This window comes from Phocoena sinus, chromosome 14 (assembly GCF_008692025.1).
Source record: "Phocoena sinus isolate mPhoSin1 chromosome 14, mPhoSin1.pri, whole genome shotgun sequence".
Classification (NCBI taxonomy): Eukaryota; Metazoa; Chordata; class Mammalia; order Artiodactyla; family Phocoenidae; genus Phocoena; species Phocoena sinus.
Window position 1 is genome coordinate 59,542,406 of NC_045776.1, and position 15,619 is coordinate 59,558,024.

At 37.8% G+C, this 15,619-nt stretch overlaps 1 protein-coding gene across 7 annotated transcripts in view; it reads left to right on the top strand.

The window, feature by feature from the left end:
* Positions 1-15,619, top strand: part of ANKRD12 (ankyrin repeat domain 12) — a 114,384-nt gene that overhangs the window by 62,894 nt on the left and 35,871 nt on the right. For 5 of the 7 annotated variants that reach the window (XR_004345466.1, XM_032603248.1, XM_032603250.1 and 2 more), the window contains one exon: positions 5,915-6,062. The exons of the other annotated variants lie outside the window; for them this stretch is intronic. Coding sequence is in view for 4 of the 5 variants with exons in the window: in XM_032603248.1 (XP_032459139.1) it covers positions 5,915-6,062 (148 nt within the window). In the remaining variant the exon portion in view is untranslated. The remainder of the gene's footprint in view (positions 1-5,914; positions 6,063-15,619) is intronic. 7 annotated transcript variants of the gene reach the window in all.

Genomic DNA, 15,619 nt, shown 5'->3' on the forward strand with positions numbered 1-15,619 from the left:
AGTCACAATTCAGAGCTGTTGAGGGTTATTTTCTCCTTGTTCTTTTACTTGTCCTCAAGGAGGAGGAGGGAAATGAGATATACCAAAACCCATTGGTATGTATTTGTACCATATATTATGAGTCTCCTCCAAAGAATTAGATTTCTTTCACTCAGTAACACTCATGACAACTTCAGCCATCCATAAAACATTTCTAAGGTGGGAGAAAAAGTTCTGTTCTAAATTGTTTCGAGTAAGAGAGGATTAACATAGCTTACTAAGAACCTAGTCTTTGGCCTACCTTTCACAAATGTATATTACTTCATAATATACATTCTTATAATAGCCCTATTCTTAGTTCTATTTTAGATACTACCTATGTTTATTTTCTTCTTGTCTCATCATTTTTACTTCTAATTTGCTGTCTATGTTTTGGGTTTTTTTTTTTTAATTAATTTATTTATTTATTTTGACTGTGCCGGGTCTTAGTTGAGGCACACAGGATCTTCATTGCGGCATGTTTAGTTGCGGCATGTGGGATCTTTAGTTGTGGCATGAGGACTTAGTTGAAGCATACGAACTCGTAGTTGTGGCATGCATGTGGTGTCTAGTTCCCTGACCAGGGATTGAACCCAGACCCCCTGCACTGGGAGCACAGAGTCTTACCCACTGGACCACCAGGGAAGTCCTGCTGCCTGCTCGTTTTAAGCAACTTTAAGTTACTTTAAATTCTTTTTAGAATAAATAATTTTTTGCATATGAGAATGATCTGTAAAGTATTGGTTATTTAGGTTAGGGTTATTGTAGCATGTTTGAATGAATGAACTGTCTAATCATAGTCAGGAATAAATTTTTTAAAAATATTTATTTATTTATTTTTGGCTGCATCGGGTCTTAGTTGCAGCACACGGGATCTTTCACTGTGGCGCGTGGGCTTCTCTCTAGTTGTGGCATGCGGGCTCAGTAGTTGCGGCACACGGGCTCTCTAGTTGTGGCGTGTGGGCTCCAGAGCATATGGGCTCTGTTGCAGCATGCAGGCTTAGTTGCCCTGTGGCATACGGGATCTTAGTTCCCCGACCAGGGATTGAACCCTCACCCCCTGCATTGGAAGGCGGATTCTTAACCTCCTTAACTGGACCACCAGGGAAGTCCCAGGAATAAATATTTTTTTGATTATTTCCTGACAGGTATAGAAAGCGTTCAGTAGTATCAAGATCCTTCCGTTTTCTCATTCTAAGACTCTAACCGAAGGAAATAAGCCTAAAAATGGGGGAAAAACTTTCAACTTATAAAGGTGTTCACTATAGCATTATTTATAATAACTAAAAGTCTTAAACTTCAGTTACCTTCTCAAACCCCTAAAAGGAGAGATTTTAAAGGACACAGTCCCACAAGGATAAAGAACAGAAGAAACAAGAAGACCAATATTGTGGGAGATAGAAATTTGAGGAGTGAGTGGTGACTGCATAGAACAGGGTTTGGCAGACTTTCTGTAGAGGGCCGGATAGTAAACACTGTGGGCTTCGCAGCCACGTGCCGCCTCCACTGGCCCTCCTCCCTTCTCCCTCTCTCTCTGCTTCCTGTTTCCTCCGATGTATTTCTCCTTTATCAATTCTTTTTAAGGTATTTTGTAAGAATATAAAAACTATTCTTAGTCAGCAGACCAGATCTGGCCTACAGACCAAATTTACCAGCTCCTGATTTTAAAAATCCAAGAAAATTGAAACCAAAGCCATTTCAACACAGAATCCCAGGAAAACTGAAGCTCAGCAGTTGATGGCTGGGTTCATCTGGAGGTGCCCATTGAATAAGACTGAAAATAAGAGGATTGAATCAAACTGGTTTTTTACCCTTATTCCCTTCCTAACCCTTCACAACTAGATGACGGCACATTTCTCTGGCAGATGATTGGAGGTGTATTTCCTGACAAGTATAAACCATATTGTCTGGACTGACATACCACAAGAATAGTTGGGAGTAAGGATTAAATGTAAGCTAATTAAGTAAAACGTACTGAACATTAAGACCTCAGTCAACCAGGATGCTGACAGTAAGGCTTATGGTTCTAGGGCAGGAATTGAAAGATTTCTCAATAGAAAAGTGAACTAGCCAAGAGGGGGTTCTGATGAAATGGCCTAGTCATATTAGCACAATGGCCTAGTCATATTAGCACAAGCACAATGTGCTAGTCACACTAGCACAAGGTCCATCTGTCAATAGATCCTACCTATGCCTAAAAAACTTTCAGGAAGTCTTTTAGTGCCTTACTCTTTTTTTTTTTTAATTTATTTTTTGGCTGCGTTGGGTCTTCATTGCTGCGCATGGGCTTTCTCTAGTTGCGGCGAGTGGGGACTACACTTCATTGCGGTGAGTGGGCTTCTCATTGCGGTGGCTTCTTTGTTGTGGAACATGGGCTCTAGGCGCACGGGCTCAGTACTTGTGGCTCACGTGCTCTAGAGCGCAGGCTCAGTACTTGTGGCACACAGGCTTAGCTGTTCCGCGGCACGTGGGATCTTCCCGGACCAGGGCTTGAACCTGTGTCCCCTGCATTGGCAGGCAAACTCCCAACCACTGTGCCACCAGGGAATTCCCTAGTACCTTACTCTTAAATATAGACACCCAGTGATCACCTGACCTTTGAGAAAGGTCTCTAATATGGAAGGCAAAGAGCAGAACAAGCAAATAGAAAAGTAGAAACGTGGAGGACATGATAAGGCCAAGAGAAACTTCAAAAAAAGAAAAAAATGAAAGAAACACATTACCTTCCCCAAAGAGATGAGAGTTTCTTGTAGCCATGAAACAAAAAACTGAAGGATTGCTAAATAAGGAACAGTTAACAAATTTAAAAATAAAAACAAAAAAAGGTCTTGGAAATTAATAATATGGTAGCAGAAATGAAAAATGGGAGTATGGAGGGTTAAAGATAAAGTTGAGGAAATCTCCCAGAGACTAGGAAACAAAAGACAAAGGTGGAGGAGGGGAAATGAGAAAAAAGAAGATTAATTCAGGAGATCCAGTATTATCTTAACAAGAGTTCTTAGAAGACAGAACAGTGAAAACATAGGACATTATCAAATAAATAAATCCAGGAATTTTCTCAGAACTGAAGGAACGTGGATCTTCAGATTGAAAGAGCAGTTGAATGCTCATCAGCACAATGGATGTTAAAAGGCCAAGATCAAAATTCATTCTCCTGGGATTTCAGAACAATAGAGGCAAAGAATGTCCTCAAGCTTACAGAGAGAAAAAGCAAGTTCCATATAAAGGTAAAAAATCAGAATGGCATCAGACTTCAATAACAACACTAGAATCTAGAAGATAATGATGATGCCTTCAAAGCTGGAGGGAAAATTATTCTATATCAAGAGTAAATATTAATCAAGTGAGGATAGAATAAAGGTATTTTCTGACATGGAAAAATCTCAGAATATTTACTGTTTCTTAGGAATCTCCTGGAGGTGGTGTTTCAACAAAATGAGGAAGTGAACCAAAAAAGAAGATAAAAGGTCTAAAGAATCCACAGAATTGAGGGAAGGCTATTTCTAGGATGATAGGATAAACGGAGATGTCAAGATGACAACTGGGGAGCAAATCTAGACAGCAACTAGTCCATTTTAGAGCAAGTTAGAAGGCTTGGAGAAAGGAGTTTAACAAAAAAATGGTGGTATATTGAATTGAAGAGATCTGTACTTGTAGCAGAATGGGGGATGAATTAAAGATGAGTATGTAGAAAACCGAGGAAGTGAAAAGTCAAGATAATTAACTCTCTGGGATAAAATAAACTTGTGTAAGAATGGAAATTTTGTCATGGTGTACTACTTGGTTCAACATTTACATTAATCATAATGACACACAAAAAATAATATGTCCATCTTGGAAAGTTAGGAGGAGGGGGAAGTGGATGTGTATGGGAGAGGGATGGAGTTGGTAAAAGAGAGCTGAATTGTGTTTTCCATTGTAAGACAATAGGCAGTGCCTAAAACCGAAAAATACGGAAGCAGCACGCTATGTTACTTAAGTATATGGACATAAATATCAGGGACGATTGTTCTTCACCAGCAGCCTTGAAAAGCTGTTTGATCTTTTAAAATCATGAACATGTAATTTGATAAAAATTAGTAAACAAAAAGGGAAATTAAATATTAACAGTTGAGATCATGCGTAATTTGTTTTCTTTATACATTCTTACATTTCAAGTATTCTGTGTTGATGGTTTATTCTTTGATAGTCTAGAAAAGATTTTTCATTATTTAATTCATTGTGAATCTTTATTATTCTTAAATACTTTCATTTGTTAGAAGTTCCTAATTTATAGCATCCTGTTTAATATTGCTTCTTTAAAAAGACATGATACATTTCCTCAGTACCAGAAAACACCATAGTTACGTGTTAGGAATACAGAGACGAATAAAGATCTCACATGAAGTTTATGGTCTAGGACAAGGGGAGAAATGTGTTAATAAATTATAGTATAGATTTACCTATGATAGAATACACTCATGTCACTGGAAGTCGAAGCTCAAAACAAGAGGAGATGTTAGGGAAGCAGAATTAATAATACTTGGCCACCTACTTGACGTAGAGTATGAGTGAAAAACGAGAATGTGATGACTCCCCACTTTCTGGTTTCAGTGACTGGGTATACTTTGGTTCCAGTCACTGAGAATGGAAACAAATAAAAGATAAGGGTGCACCTTTAATGAACTCTGGGACCTATTGGTTTCAGCTTTTGCATTGAAATACAGTATATCCAAAGAATATTTGGGTATTTGATGTTGAAGGTCAAGAAGAAGGCTGAGAAAGAACAAGCACGAGAATGAAAATGAATGAGTGGATTGCATAATCGTAGTCGCATTCAGAGTGGGTGAGCTCTCCAGGGAGATGATGTGGACCAGAGCATGAATCAAGTGAATCAAAGACAGAGCCCTAGGGAAACAACGTATGGCTCAGATATTTACAGATCTTAGGAGACTCATTTCATTGGACTGACGGTAACATAATTGTAGGTAGAAGAGTGAAGGGCCAATAAGAAAAAAGTAGTCAAGGCCCCAAGGGTAAACATCTTTTCAGGAACTTGACTGTAAAGGAAAGAAGAGAGATTTAGCTAGAGGAGGAGAGTATAGGTTTGAGCAGTTGCTTTTTTTAACCTGTGTTTCATTTCTTTATTGCCATTATTGTTTTAAGGCAAAAGAGACATGAACTGGAAAGATTGGCTTCTAGAAAGGAGCCAATCGAAAAAGAGGTAAGAAATACAGAAAGGAAGAGGAATAAGGAGCAACAAACAAATGAAATGATGACTAACCAGTCGCATCTTGGTTTGTGGAGCCCAAAGCTTATGAAATTTGTGAGGGCAAGGTTCTTTAAGAAATGAATAAAAAATTAGATATAGGGCCATATAAGGGGACCATGAAAATGAGATGCCTTGAAGTTTAAGCTTTAGTAGTTTTAAGTAAACCCATGTCAGTTAGCGATAGTTTAAATCCCAGAGTGATGGGGAACAGGTGATTAAGAGCCTTGGTAGCGATGGTAGCCTGAAACAGAGGGGAGATACTTCTTTTGAGACTTCCTGTAGCCTGTACATTCCAGGAGGCCAGGGAGCTTTTTACTCTTGTTCACTGATGGAGCAGTGCTTGTCAATAGGTACTCAGTAAATATTTGTCAAGTGTATGATGAAACAGGAAGAAAAATAATGAGATTCAGTGCGAAAATAGCCCAGCTTAAATTTTGAGGAGCAAATTTCTTTGTAGTAGATACGATCAGAAGGGGGATGGCGATGAAAATGGAACTTGAGAGTAATTATGATTTAGAATAAACACTGAGGAATGGAGGCGGAGGAGATGAAGCAGGAGGATATTATGAGTGTGATCAAGAGGAAAATGGTTGAAATAATGCAGTCTACGAAAGGACTGAGTCTTCCTACTGTTTAATGTTGCAGATAGTGAAACTGCTACTTCGTCATGGTGGAAATCCATTTCAAGCTAATAAACATGGGGAGCGTCCAGTGGATGTAGCAGAAACAGAGGAGTTGGAATTGCTGCTAAAAAGAGAGGTGCCTTTATCTGATGATGATGAGAGTTACACAGGTTTGTTCCACATAATCTGCATTCACCTGTTTGACACGATATTTAGTAGAATATTCTACTTCTGCTTTATAATACCTAAAATGTTGAGTACCTTAGGTAATGCTATCTAGCTATTAAGAATGGTGAATTTAGTAACCTAAATTTAGGTGTTTGCTACATGTCCTCTGTGTAAATGGAGTCACAATGCTCTCACCCTATTTCTGTGATTTCTTTTCCCCACAGATTGCTGATGTTACATTCAAGCCTATTGCAGCCTCTCTCCCCATTAATAGCTACCACCACTGCTATACACTACCACCACTAGCTATCCCACATCTTGAGTTCTTTTAATTCTTCTATAAATTGAGCACCACTAACCGAACTCTCCCTGGCATTAATGAGTCATCTTTGCATTTTTATTTTTGCAGTTTAGGTTGTTGAACTCTGGTCATTGTTGTAAAATAGAGGCACAATTTTACAGTCACAGTTTTAAAAAGGAAAGACCCAAAAAGAATATTTCATGAAACTTTTGGCATACTCAGAGTTTAAAAAAATAAATAAACAATTAAAAAAAAATAACAGAAAAACTTTCCTGTATTGAAGAAAGTCTTTTGTGTACAGATTGGAAGGTTTCACCATGTTTCAGGCAAAAATCAATGGAAAACAATTCAATAAGTCTCGTAACTGGCCATATCTTTACAAAATTATAAACAATTCCTATAAGCAATTAGGTAATAATACTACTTTTATATTATTTATAAATAAAATGAAACCATACTCATTTAATCTCAGCCATTGCCAGAGGGCAATAGGACAACATCTGTACTTTTAAAAGAGAAAGGTCTACCATTTACTTTTTTTTTTGAGGTATAATTGACATATAATATTGTATTAGTTTCACATGTACAGCATAATGATTTGTATACACTGAAACATGGTCACTACAGTAATTCTAGTTAGTAATGGTCACCATACATAGTTACAAAGTTTTTTCTTTCTTTCTTGTAATGAGGACTTTTAAGATCTACTCTCTTAGCAGCTTTCAAATGTGCAATGCGGTATTAAGTACAGTCACCATGTACAGTACATCCTCATGACTTATTTATTTTATAACTGGAAGTTTGTACCTTGTGACCCCCTTCACCCATTTAACCCACCCCCCATCTCTGACAACCACCAGTCTGTTCTCTGTATTGATGAGCTTGGTTTTTGTTTGTTTTTTAGACTACACATGTGAGATCATAGAGTATTTGTCTTTCCCTGTCTGACTTATTTCACTTAGCTTAATGCCCTCAAGGTCCATCCATATTGTCTCAAATGACAATATTGTGTTCTTTTTTTATGGCTGAATAATATCTCATTGTGTATATGTACCACATCTTCTTTATCCATTTATCCATTGATGGACACTTAGGTTGTTTCCATATCTTGGCTATTGGAAATAATGCTGCAGTGATCGTGGAGGTGCATATAGTTTTTCGAATTGCTGTTTTCATTTTCTTTGGATAAATAACCAGAGGTGGAATTAGTGGATTACATGGCAGTTCTATTTTTCATTTTTTGAGGAACCTCCATCCTATTTTTTTATAGTGGCTACACCAATTTACATTCCCACCAATGGTGCACAAGGGTTCCTTTTTCTCCACATCCTCAAGCCAACACTTGAAATTTCTTGTCTTTTTGATAATAGGTATTCTGACAGGTATGAGGTGATATTGCATTGTGGTTTTGATTTCCATTTCCCTGATGATTAGTGATGTTGAGCATCTTTTCATGTGTTTGTTGGCCATCTATACGTCTTCTTTAGGAAAATGTTTATTCAGATCCTCTGCCCAGTTTTTAAATTGGATTGTTTGTTTGCTGTTGAGTTGTATGATACCAGTTTTATATGTAGTTTGAATATTAACCCCTTATCAGATACATGATTTGCAAAGATTCCCTCCCATTCAGTAGGTTGCCTACTGAATTTTCATTTTGTTGATGATTTTCTTTGCTGTGCAGAAGTTAAAATCTCAGTATTTTATTATGAAAATATTCAAACACACAGCAAAATTTGGAGAATTGTACAGTGAACCCCCTGTACCCACTAGCTGTGTTTTGCAGTTGTTAACTGTTTATTACATTATCACATATCTATTGATCTACCCATCAATTCTTATTTTTTTGCTGCATTTCAGAATAAGTTGTGGACATCTCTAAATAATTTAACATGCATTTCATTATAACTAGAGGTCAGTTTTTGTATATGATTTTTAGGTAATATTTACATTTGTGAAATTAATAATTCTTTAATAAAACATTCTATGAGCTTTTAAGAAATGCATAGACCTTGTATAATCCAACCTTATCAAGATACAGCATATCTCCAATACTTCAGGAAGTTCCTTATGCCCCTTCCTAGTCAGTGCCCACCCCTACCTGATCATTTACAACCCTCATGGTAAAGATGACTAGACAAGAATCACTAAAGGCTGGTAAATCTAGGGAGAATTCTTTTTTTATAAAAGCAGATATTTACATGACCTTTTCACATTACAAGAGAGGAAAAAAGAACAATGATTATATGGTAGAGAAATCCAGCACCTCCTGGACTGAGTGATCAAAATTAACATCATCAAAGGAGACACAGATGCATATCATGTGCCTCTACATGTGGTACCCTGAGAAGGATAGAACATCACTTATAGCATTCTGGCTGAGAGTGTATAATCATGAGGAATGTTCTGCTTCTTTTTAAAAGCCACTGCCACCAAAGATTAAGAAATGTCAGTGTCATGAACCAGTAAAGGCAATAGAAATGTTCCAGGCTATCCAAAGAGGTAATAATTAAAGGCAATACCTGCTCCACGACTGTTTTCTGTCCTGGAGGGGGGGGAAAGATTATAAAAGATATTATTAGATCATTTAGCAAGGAATATGGACAGTAGGTTAGTGTTGTATCAGTGTAAGTCTATGAAGTCGACAGCTGTGCTGTGGTAACAAGAGAATATCTGTATGTCTTGGGAAATACTAAAGTATATAGGGATAAAGAGCCACGATATATGTAATTTACCCTCATATAGTTCAGGGAAACAAATGTATTTATACACATGTGTATATATATAGAGAGAAAGTAAATTATAACACAAGGGAGCAAAACGTTAACAGGAGGAAAGCCTGGATAAAGGATATATAGTGTTCATTATTTTTTATTTTTCTAACTTTTTGTGAGTTTGAAATTATTTCCAAATAAAATCTAAAATATACAAATACATAAAGTTTTTTTGCTTTGTCCATTGAAAATATCTAAAACTGACTGAGACAGTAACAGTAATCATTCTTGGTACCCAGATTATAGTCAGGAAATATTTTCTCCTAAAAGAAAACCAAGGTTTCTTGGAAAAAATGGGTGATGCTAAGTCTAGGGCAGGAAATATATAAGATGAGCTTGGAACATCTTGTCATTTCAGATTTCAGGTCTTGTCAGAGGCCTTAGGAGACAACTTGAACAGTTCCCCACTGGCCAAAAATGCAATAGTTGGAATTTCATTAAGGGTGTTAATTGCAAAGATTTGAAACCCATCAAATATGTTTAAACCCATGAGTCTATGATGATAAATTTTTAAATTTACCATGGTCATCAGAGAACCAATTTGTTATCTTAAAAATTAGGCAAAAAAGGGGCTTCCCTGGTGGCGCAGTGGTTGAGAGTCCGCCTGCCGGTGCAGGGGACACGGGTTCGTGCCCCGGTCCGGGAAGATCCCACATGCCGCGGAGTGGCTGGACCCGTGAGCCGTGGCCGCTGAGCCTGCACATCCGGAGCCTGTGCTCCACAACGGGAGAGGCCACAACAGTGAGAGGCCCGCATACCAAAAAAAAAAAAAAAAAAAAAAGGCAAAAAAGAGGAAAAAAATCAGTCATTTATTTCACCTTCATATTCGTATATGAACTCTTGTCACTGGGTAACCTCATTATGGGTGAGGAGAAATGTTTTTTATTAGATTAATCCAACTAAAAGAGTGAAAAGAAAGACTGACCATTTTGCAACCCCCTGTTAGTTAATGTATGGGAGCATTGAGGATCAACAGTTGCTAACATTAAATTAAAAAGAGAAAGAAAGAAAGCATTGCCTGCCCTTGCTGGAATGCCCCTCTTCCTCCACTCCCCAGTCCTCAGGATCCAGCTGCCATTTGCAGGAAATACCCAGACAGAGGAGCATGCTGAGCTGCACCAAGCAACATTCAGACCGTAGGAAACCCCAACAGCAGCATTGTTTCCCAACAGATAAATTGTACAAAAATAAGAAGAACCTGTAGAAAATAATAAAAATGCCCATATTTCAAAAATGGGCAAGACTAAAATATTAAGCATGTATTTAACAGGTAATTTATACTTCAGGGGAATTTTGTATAAAACTCAGTTAAGGGCTTGCCTGATGGCGCAGTGGTTAAGAATCTGCCTGCCAGTGCAGGGCACACGGGTTCGAGCCCTGGTCCAGGAAGATCCCTCATGCCACAGAGCAACTAAGCCCATACGCCACAACTGCTGAGCCTGTGCTCTAGAGCCCGCGAGCCACAATTACTGAATCCGCGTGTCCCAGCTACTGAAGCCTGCACGCCTAGAGCCAGTACTCTGGGAGGAGAGGGGAATAAAGAGAGAAAAATGTAATGTTGGTTAAAGGGTTGATAAGCAGTATATTGTAGTAGGAATGGTAATGATGGAGCTAAAGCTATAGGCAAAATTGTAAAGATGGCAGCTTTTCTTTTATATGTATTTTCACTCCTTCAGCCTCCAATAAATATAAACTAAAGTGTTTGGTACGTAGACATTGCTTAATAAATATTTGTTGAATTGTGGGGGAGGGGTAACTGGCCCTAAGGGACTATGCTAGAATCCTCCATCCCCCACAGATCCAAGGAGTAGCTGGGCTGAGTTCGTCCATTACTGAGACTGGGGAAGTTGGGAAAGACCTAGTCCAGCAACAGGGAGGTCTCCTCCTGGTGCTTCAGTGCTGACTGGCAGTCCCGGGGGAGCCCACTTTCCCTTCCACTGCTTGCAAAGAGCTGCCTCTTGGACTACTTCAACAGCGACAACAAAAGGAGTACTTAAGAAAATTCAAGGACAGCGCAAAGGCTTTTTGGAGCTAATAAAAAACATGATTATATAATCAGACAACACAGTAGATGAGCTGAAGTGGGACTTAAATGATTAGGCTATAAAATCAAGTAAAACAAATCCTCACAACACAGCAAAAATACAAAGAGAAAGAATCCTGCAAGAAGAGATAAGATAAAAGACTTAGGGAATAGATCTAGGAGCTCTAGCAGATCTTTTTTTTTCTTAATTGGAGTATAGTTGTTTTTCAATGTTGTGTTAGTTCTGCTGTGCAGCAGAGTGAATCAGTCATATGTACACATCCACTCTTCTTTAGATTTCCTTCCCGTTTAGGCCACCACAGAGCACTGAGTAAGTTCCCTGTGCTACACAGTAGGTTCTCGTTAGTTACCTATTGTATACATAGTAGTGTATGTATGCCAATCCTAATATCCCAATTCATCCTACCCCTGCTTCCCTGCTTGGTAACTGTAAGTTTGTTCTCTACACCTGTGACTCTATTCCTGCTTTGCAAATAAGTTCATCTGTACCATTTTTCTAGATTCCACATGCAAGCAATATTATACATTTGTTTTTTTCTTTCTGACTTACTTCACTTTGTATGACAATCTGTAGGTCCATCCACATCTCTGCAAATGGCATTATTTCATTATTTTTTATGGTTGAGTAATATTCCATTGTGTATATGTACCACAGCTTTATCCATTCCTCTGTCGATGGACATTTAGGTTGCTTCCATGTCCTGGCTATAGTAGGAGCGCTAACAGATTTAGCATATGAATGATAGCTAGTTATGGGAATTTAAAAGGGAAAAAAAGAAACAGGTGGAGAATAGTCCATAATTATACAAATAGAAAAAAATGTTCCTGAGCTGAAGCAAGCCCAAGTCTATCAATTATAAAGCTTAGTGAGCTCCAGGTGGATTGATGGAAGAAGCATGTACACATACCCCTAGACATATTTTGATCAAACTCCTTGTAAATTCTGAGTGTAGCAAGTTACAAGGAAATACAGTCGCATTGGCATTGGACTTCTAACTTACAACAGTGGAAGATAGACTACTGAGAGAAAAGAACTGCAGCATAAGAATTATGTACCTGGCCAAGGTATTGTTCACCTGTTAGGGTAAAGGAAAGATAATTTAGGGGTTTAAAAGCTATATCAATGTATTTTCTTACTTTTTAAAAAAAGAAGTTATGGAAGAATAAACCAACAACCTATAAAAGTGGTTACCTAATAGGAGAAGGGGTTAAAAGAAAGGCATGTGAATTGTTAGTCTTTTTGAAGAACAGTCTGGCAACAGCTAACAAAATACAAGGGCTCTTACCTTTTAGAGAAATACACTGAAATATTTCTGGATGAAATGATACCATGAATGGGATGTGCTTCAAAATGATCCAGGAGTAGGATGAATAGAGGTATGGGTTGGCCAGAGATTGATGGCTGCTGGAGCTGAGTGATGAATACATGGGGGATCAGTATAACATTCTGTCTACTTTTGTGTAAAGTCAAAATTTACCATTATAAACACAGTTTTAAAAATACTTACGCTCCTTAATATAGTAGTCATACTTCTGGGAGTATCCCATGTTTATTACAGCAGTGTTTTCAGTGGCAGAAGAAAAAATGTGTAGTCATACAGGGGATCAGTTGCATAAATCAAGGTGTACAGCCACATCACAGACTATTGTGCAGCCATGAAAAGGTATATCTTAACACTGTACCAGTTACTTGGAGAGATTTTCATAAGATATTGTTGAGTCAGAACAGTCAAGATGAAGGCTCATAATATCTCATTTTTGTAAAATGAGCAATGTTTTAAAAATCTATATGTATATGCACATATATTTGTGTAAAATTTTATAAACATGGAGTAAAATCTGGAAGGATGTATCTTAGGCTGCTAATGAGGCGTGTGTTGGGGGTCAAGTGGCAGAGGAAGGGATAACTTGGGTGGAGGGAAAGGAGGTAGAGCTGGACACAGTCATGTGATAATATTTTTGTACACATAAATATACAGGACTCTACAAAATCTCTTGCCCTGCACCACTGTTTATTTAATCCCAATTCCCTTCCCTTCACAACTAAGTTTCTTAAAGTGCGTTGTGGTGCACTTGAAGTACCTTCCATCCAATCTGTGTTTACTAACATCGCACATGATCTTCCAACAACAGACCCCTTAGCTGTCTTTTTGGTCTCTCTGTGGGATTTGACAGTGTTGACTGTGTTCTTCCTAAAATTCTCTGGTCCTGGTTTCAGAGAGGCAGTTCTCTCCTGGCTTTTTCTCCTGGAAGATAATTCTCTTCCAGCTTCTCAGACTGTTCCTTCTCAGGTTCCTTCCAGATCTCATCTCTTCGTTTCTTCCTCATTCTCTTCCCGTACACCCCTGTGTTTATTTTTCCAAAGATTTACTTTCTGGAACCCTCTTCTCATACCAGATAATCTCCCAAATAAAGTTCACCCACACTTACAGCTTTAACTACCATCTATGTTGTGAAGCCTTTTAAATATCTCTTTATTCCATACCTTTCGCTTACGTTTCATGCGTATATATTTAACTGCTCTCCGGATGTTACCACTTAGAATTACCACAGAAACCAGTGTACCTGGAATGAACTACTTTTTTCCCATGTACACTCCTCTTCTTGTTTTTCCTGTCTCATCATTCAGCTATATGTATGTCCTAAACTTGATAGTCATCCTAAATTCGTCTTCTTCCTTTTTCTTCAGGTCAAATAGTCTACAACTGTGTTTGTGCACCCATGATGTGTTAGGCGTTTTTAAGCACTGGAGATCTAGCTGATTAAGAAAGTGGAGATACTAACATAATCATCCCCTAACCCTTGTCACTTCTTATTTTCAAAATATTTGTAAATCAATCTACCAGTTGCAAGCTGAAAGTCATTTGAACATCTTTGTGCTATGTGAAATCAGGATTATAATAGCTGAATTACATAGGCTTCCTCAAGAAAGAAAATAAGATTTGAAAAATAGGAACATTTCATATGGTATGTTAATACTCCCATTTATTATGGCTACAAACTCTGCAATCTTGGTCTCTTCAGAAAACAGTAGCTGTGAAAAGCAGCTTTGGTTAAAAATCTTTCTATGAGAAAGCAGTACTGCAGTAAGTTTTTCCCATGGAAGAAGTTAGGTATCTTATTTGAACTTACATGTTTCATTAGAGTGAAACACATCTTTTAGAATCTTTTTTGATTATCACTGATATTGTTTCATGTGTTCATCAGCTATGTATTGATTTTTCAGCATACTTATTTTCCTCATGGTGAATGTGCCTGAATTATTGCTTGATCAAAATCCCTCAAGGAATGATTCAAAAATCATCAGTAAAAATCATCCGTAAGTATCATACAAAGATTTTGAAGTTGCTGAAAAAGACTGATAAAAATACCCAAATTTATTGCTTAATTTACATGAGGTCCTTGTTAGACTTAACGTCATCTAATCTAAATTCAGAATGTGTTAATATTTAATCAGGTATTCATTTTACTGCCCATAGACATTTGTACATATAAAGCCTGATAGCATTGTTACCCATCTTGTATGTTATGTCATCCATGTGACAGATACACTTTAAGTGTTGCACAGTTAGTGAATATGACTATGGATTTCAGAACTTAATAAATTTGGAGTAGATAAAAAGGTACTCTACATGTAACATTTTAAAATATGGTTTATTCCATTAGTCATTGTGCTTTGTGACAGTGCTACTGAGAGTAGCTGTTCTACAAACTGTTACTATTCCTCAGGATACAGAGCTTGTGCCAGAATGTACATCAGTGCACTGCTTCCTTCATCATAGAGGAAAAAGTGCTGTGACAAAGATGTCAGCTGAACTAAGTGTGCTTGTGACATAACTGATTTCCGTCTCTGGCACAAGCCTGTTATTTCATCGTTTCATCACAGATTTGTAATAAACAATTGGCAGAGTGGCCTTAAGTTCATGGACCACACTGAGTAGCCATTTTATGTTGTGCATATCAGACATTTATGATATTGTTGCAGGAAATACATGTCCTGGTTACTACAGCTTATTTGTATACAAATGTGTGGCACTTTAAAATTTGCATAATTCTTTAGTTGTTTTGCCCCAACCTCTGCCCTTATTCCACATTACCTTCCTGACAGAATTCTATCTAATAATAGTGTTTGCTACAAATAATTGCTTCTTGCTACCCTGCTGAAAACTCAGTCATATTCAGAGAGCCAGACCATGCTTATACACCATAATTATGGTAACAGAGGTGTCACACAGTGCCTCCCCCGATACTTTCTGACACTCCTTAATTGCCAAAGTAGAGATTCTGCTGCAAGTTTGCAGACCCTGGTTTTATTACTTAAACACAGTGCCCAGTGGGCAAAGTTGAAAATGCCAGGCATTGTTAAAATAATTATTCATCCTTTTCTTATCTTACTTTGACTGCCAATAATCTGGCCATGTTTATTAAGCAGCTGCTATACAC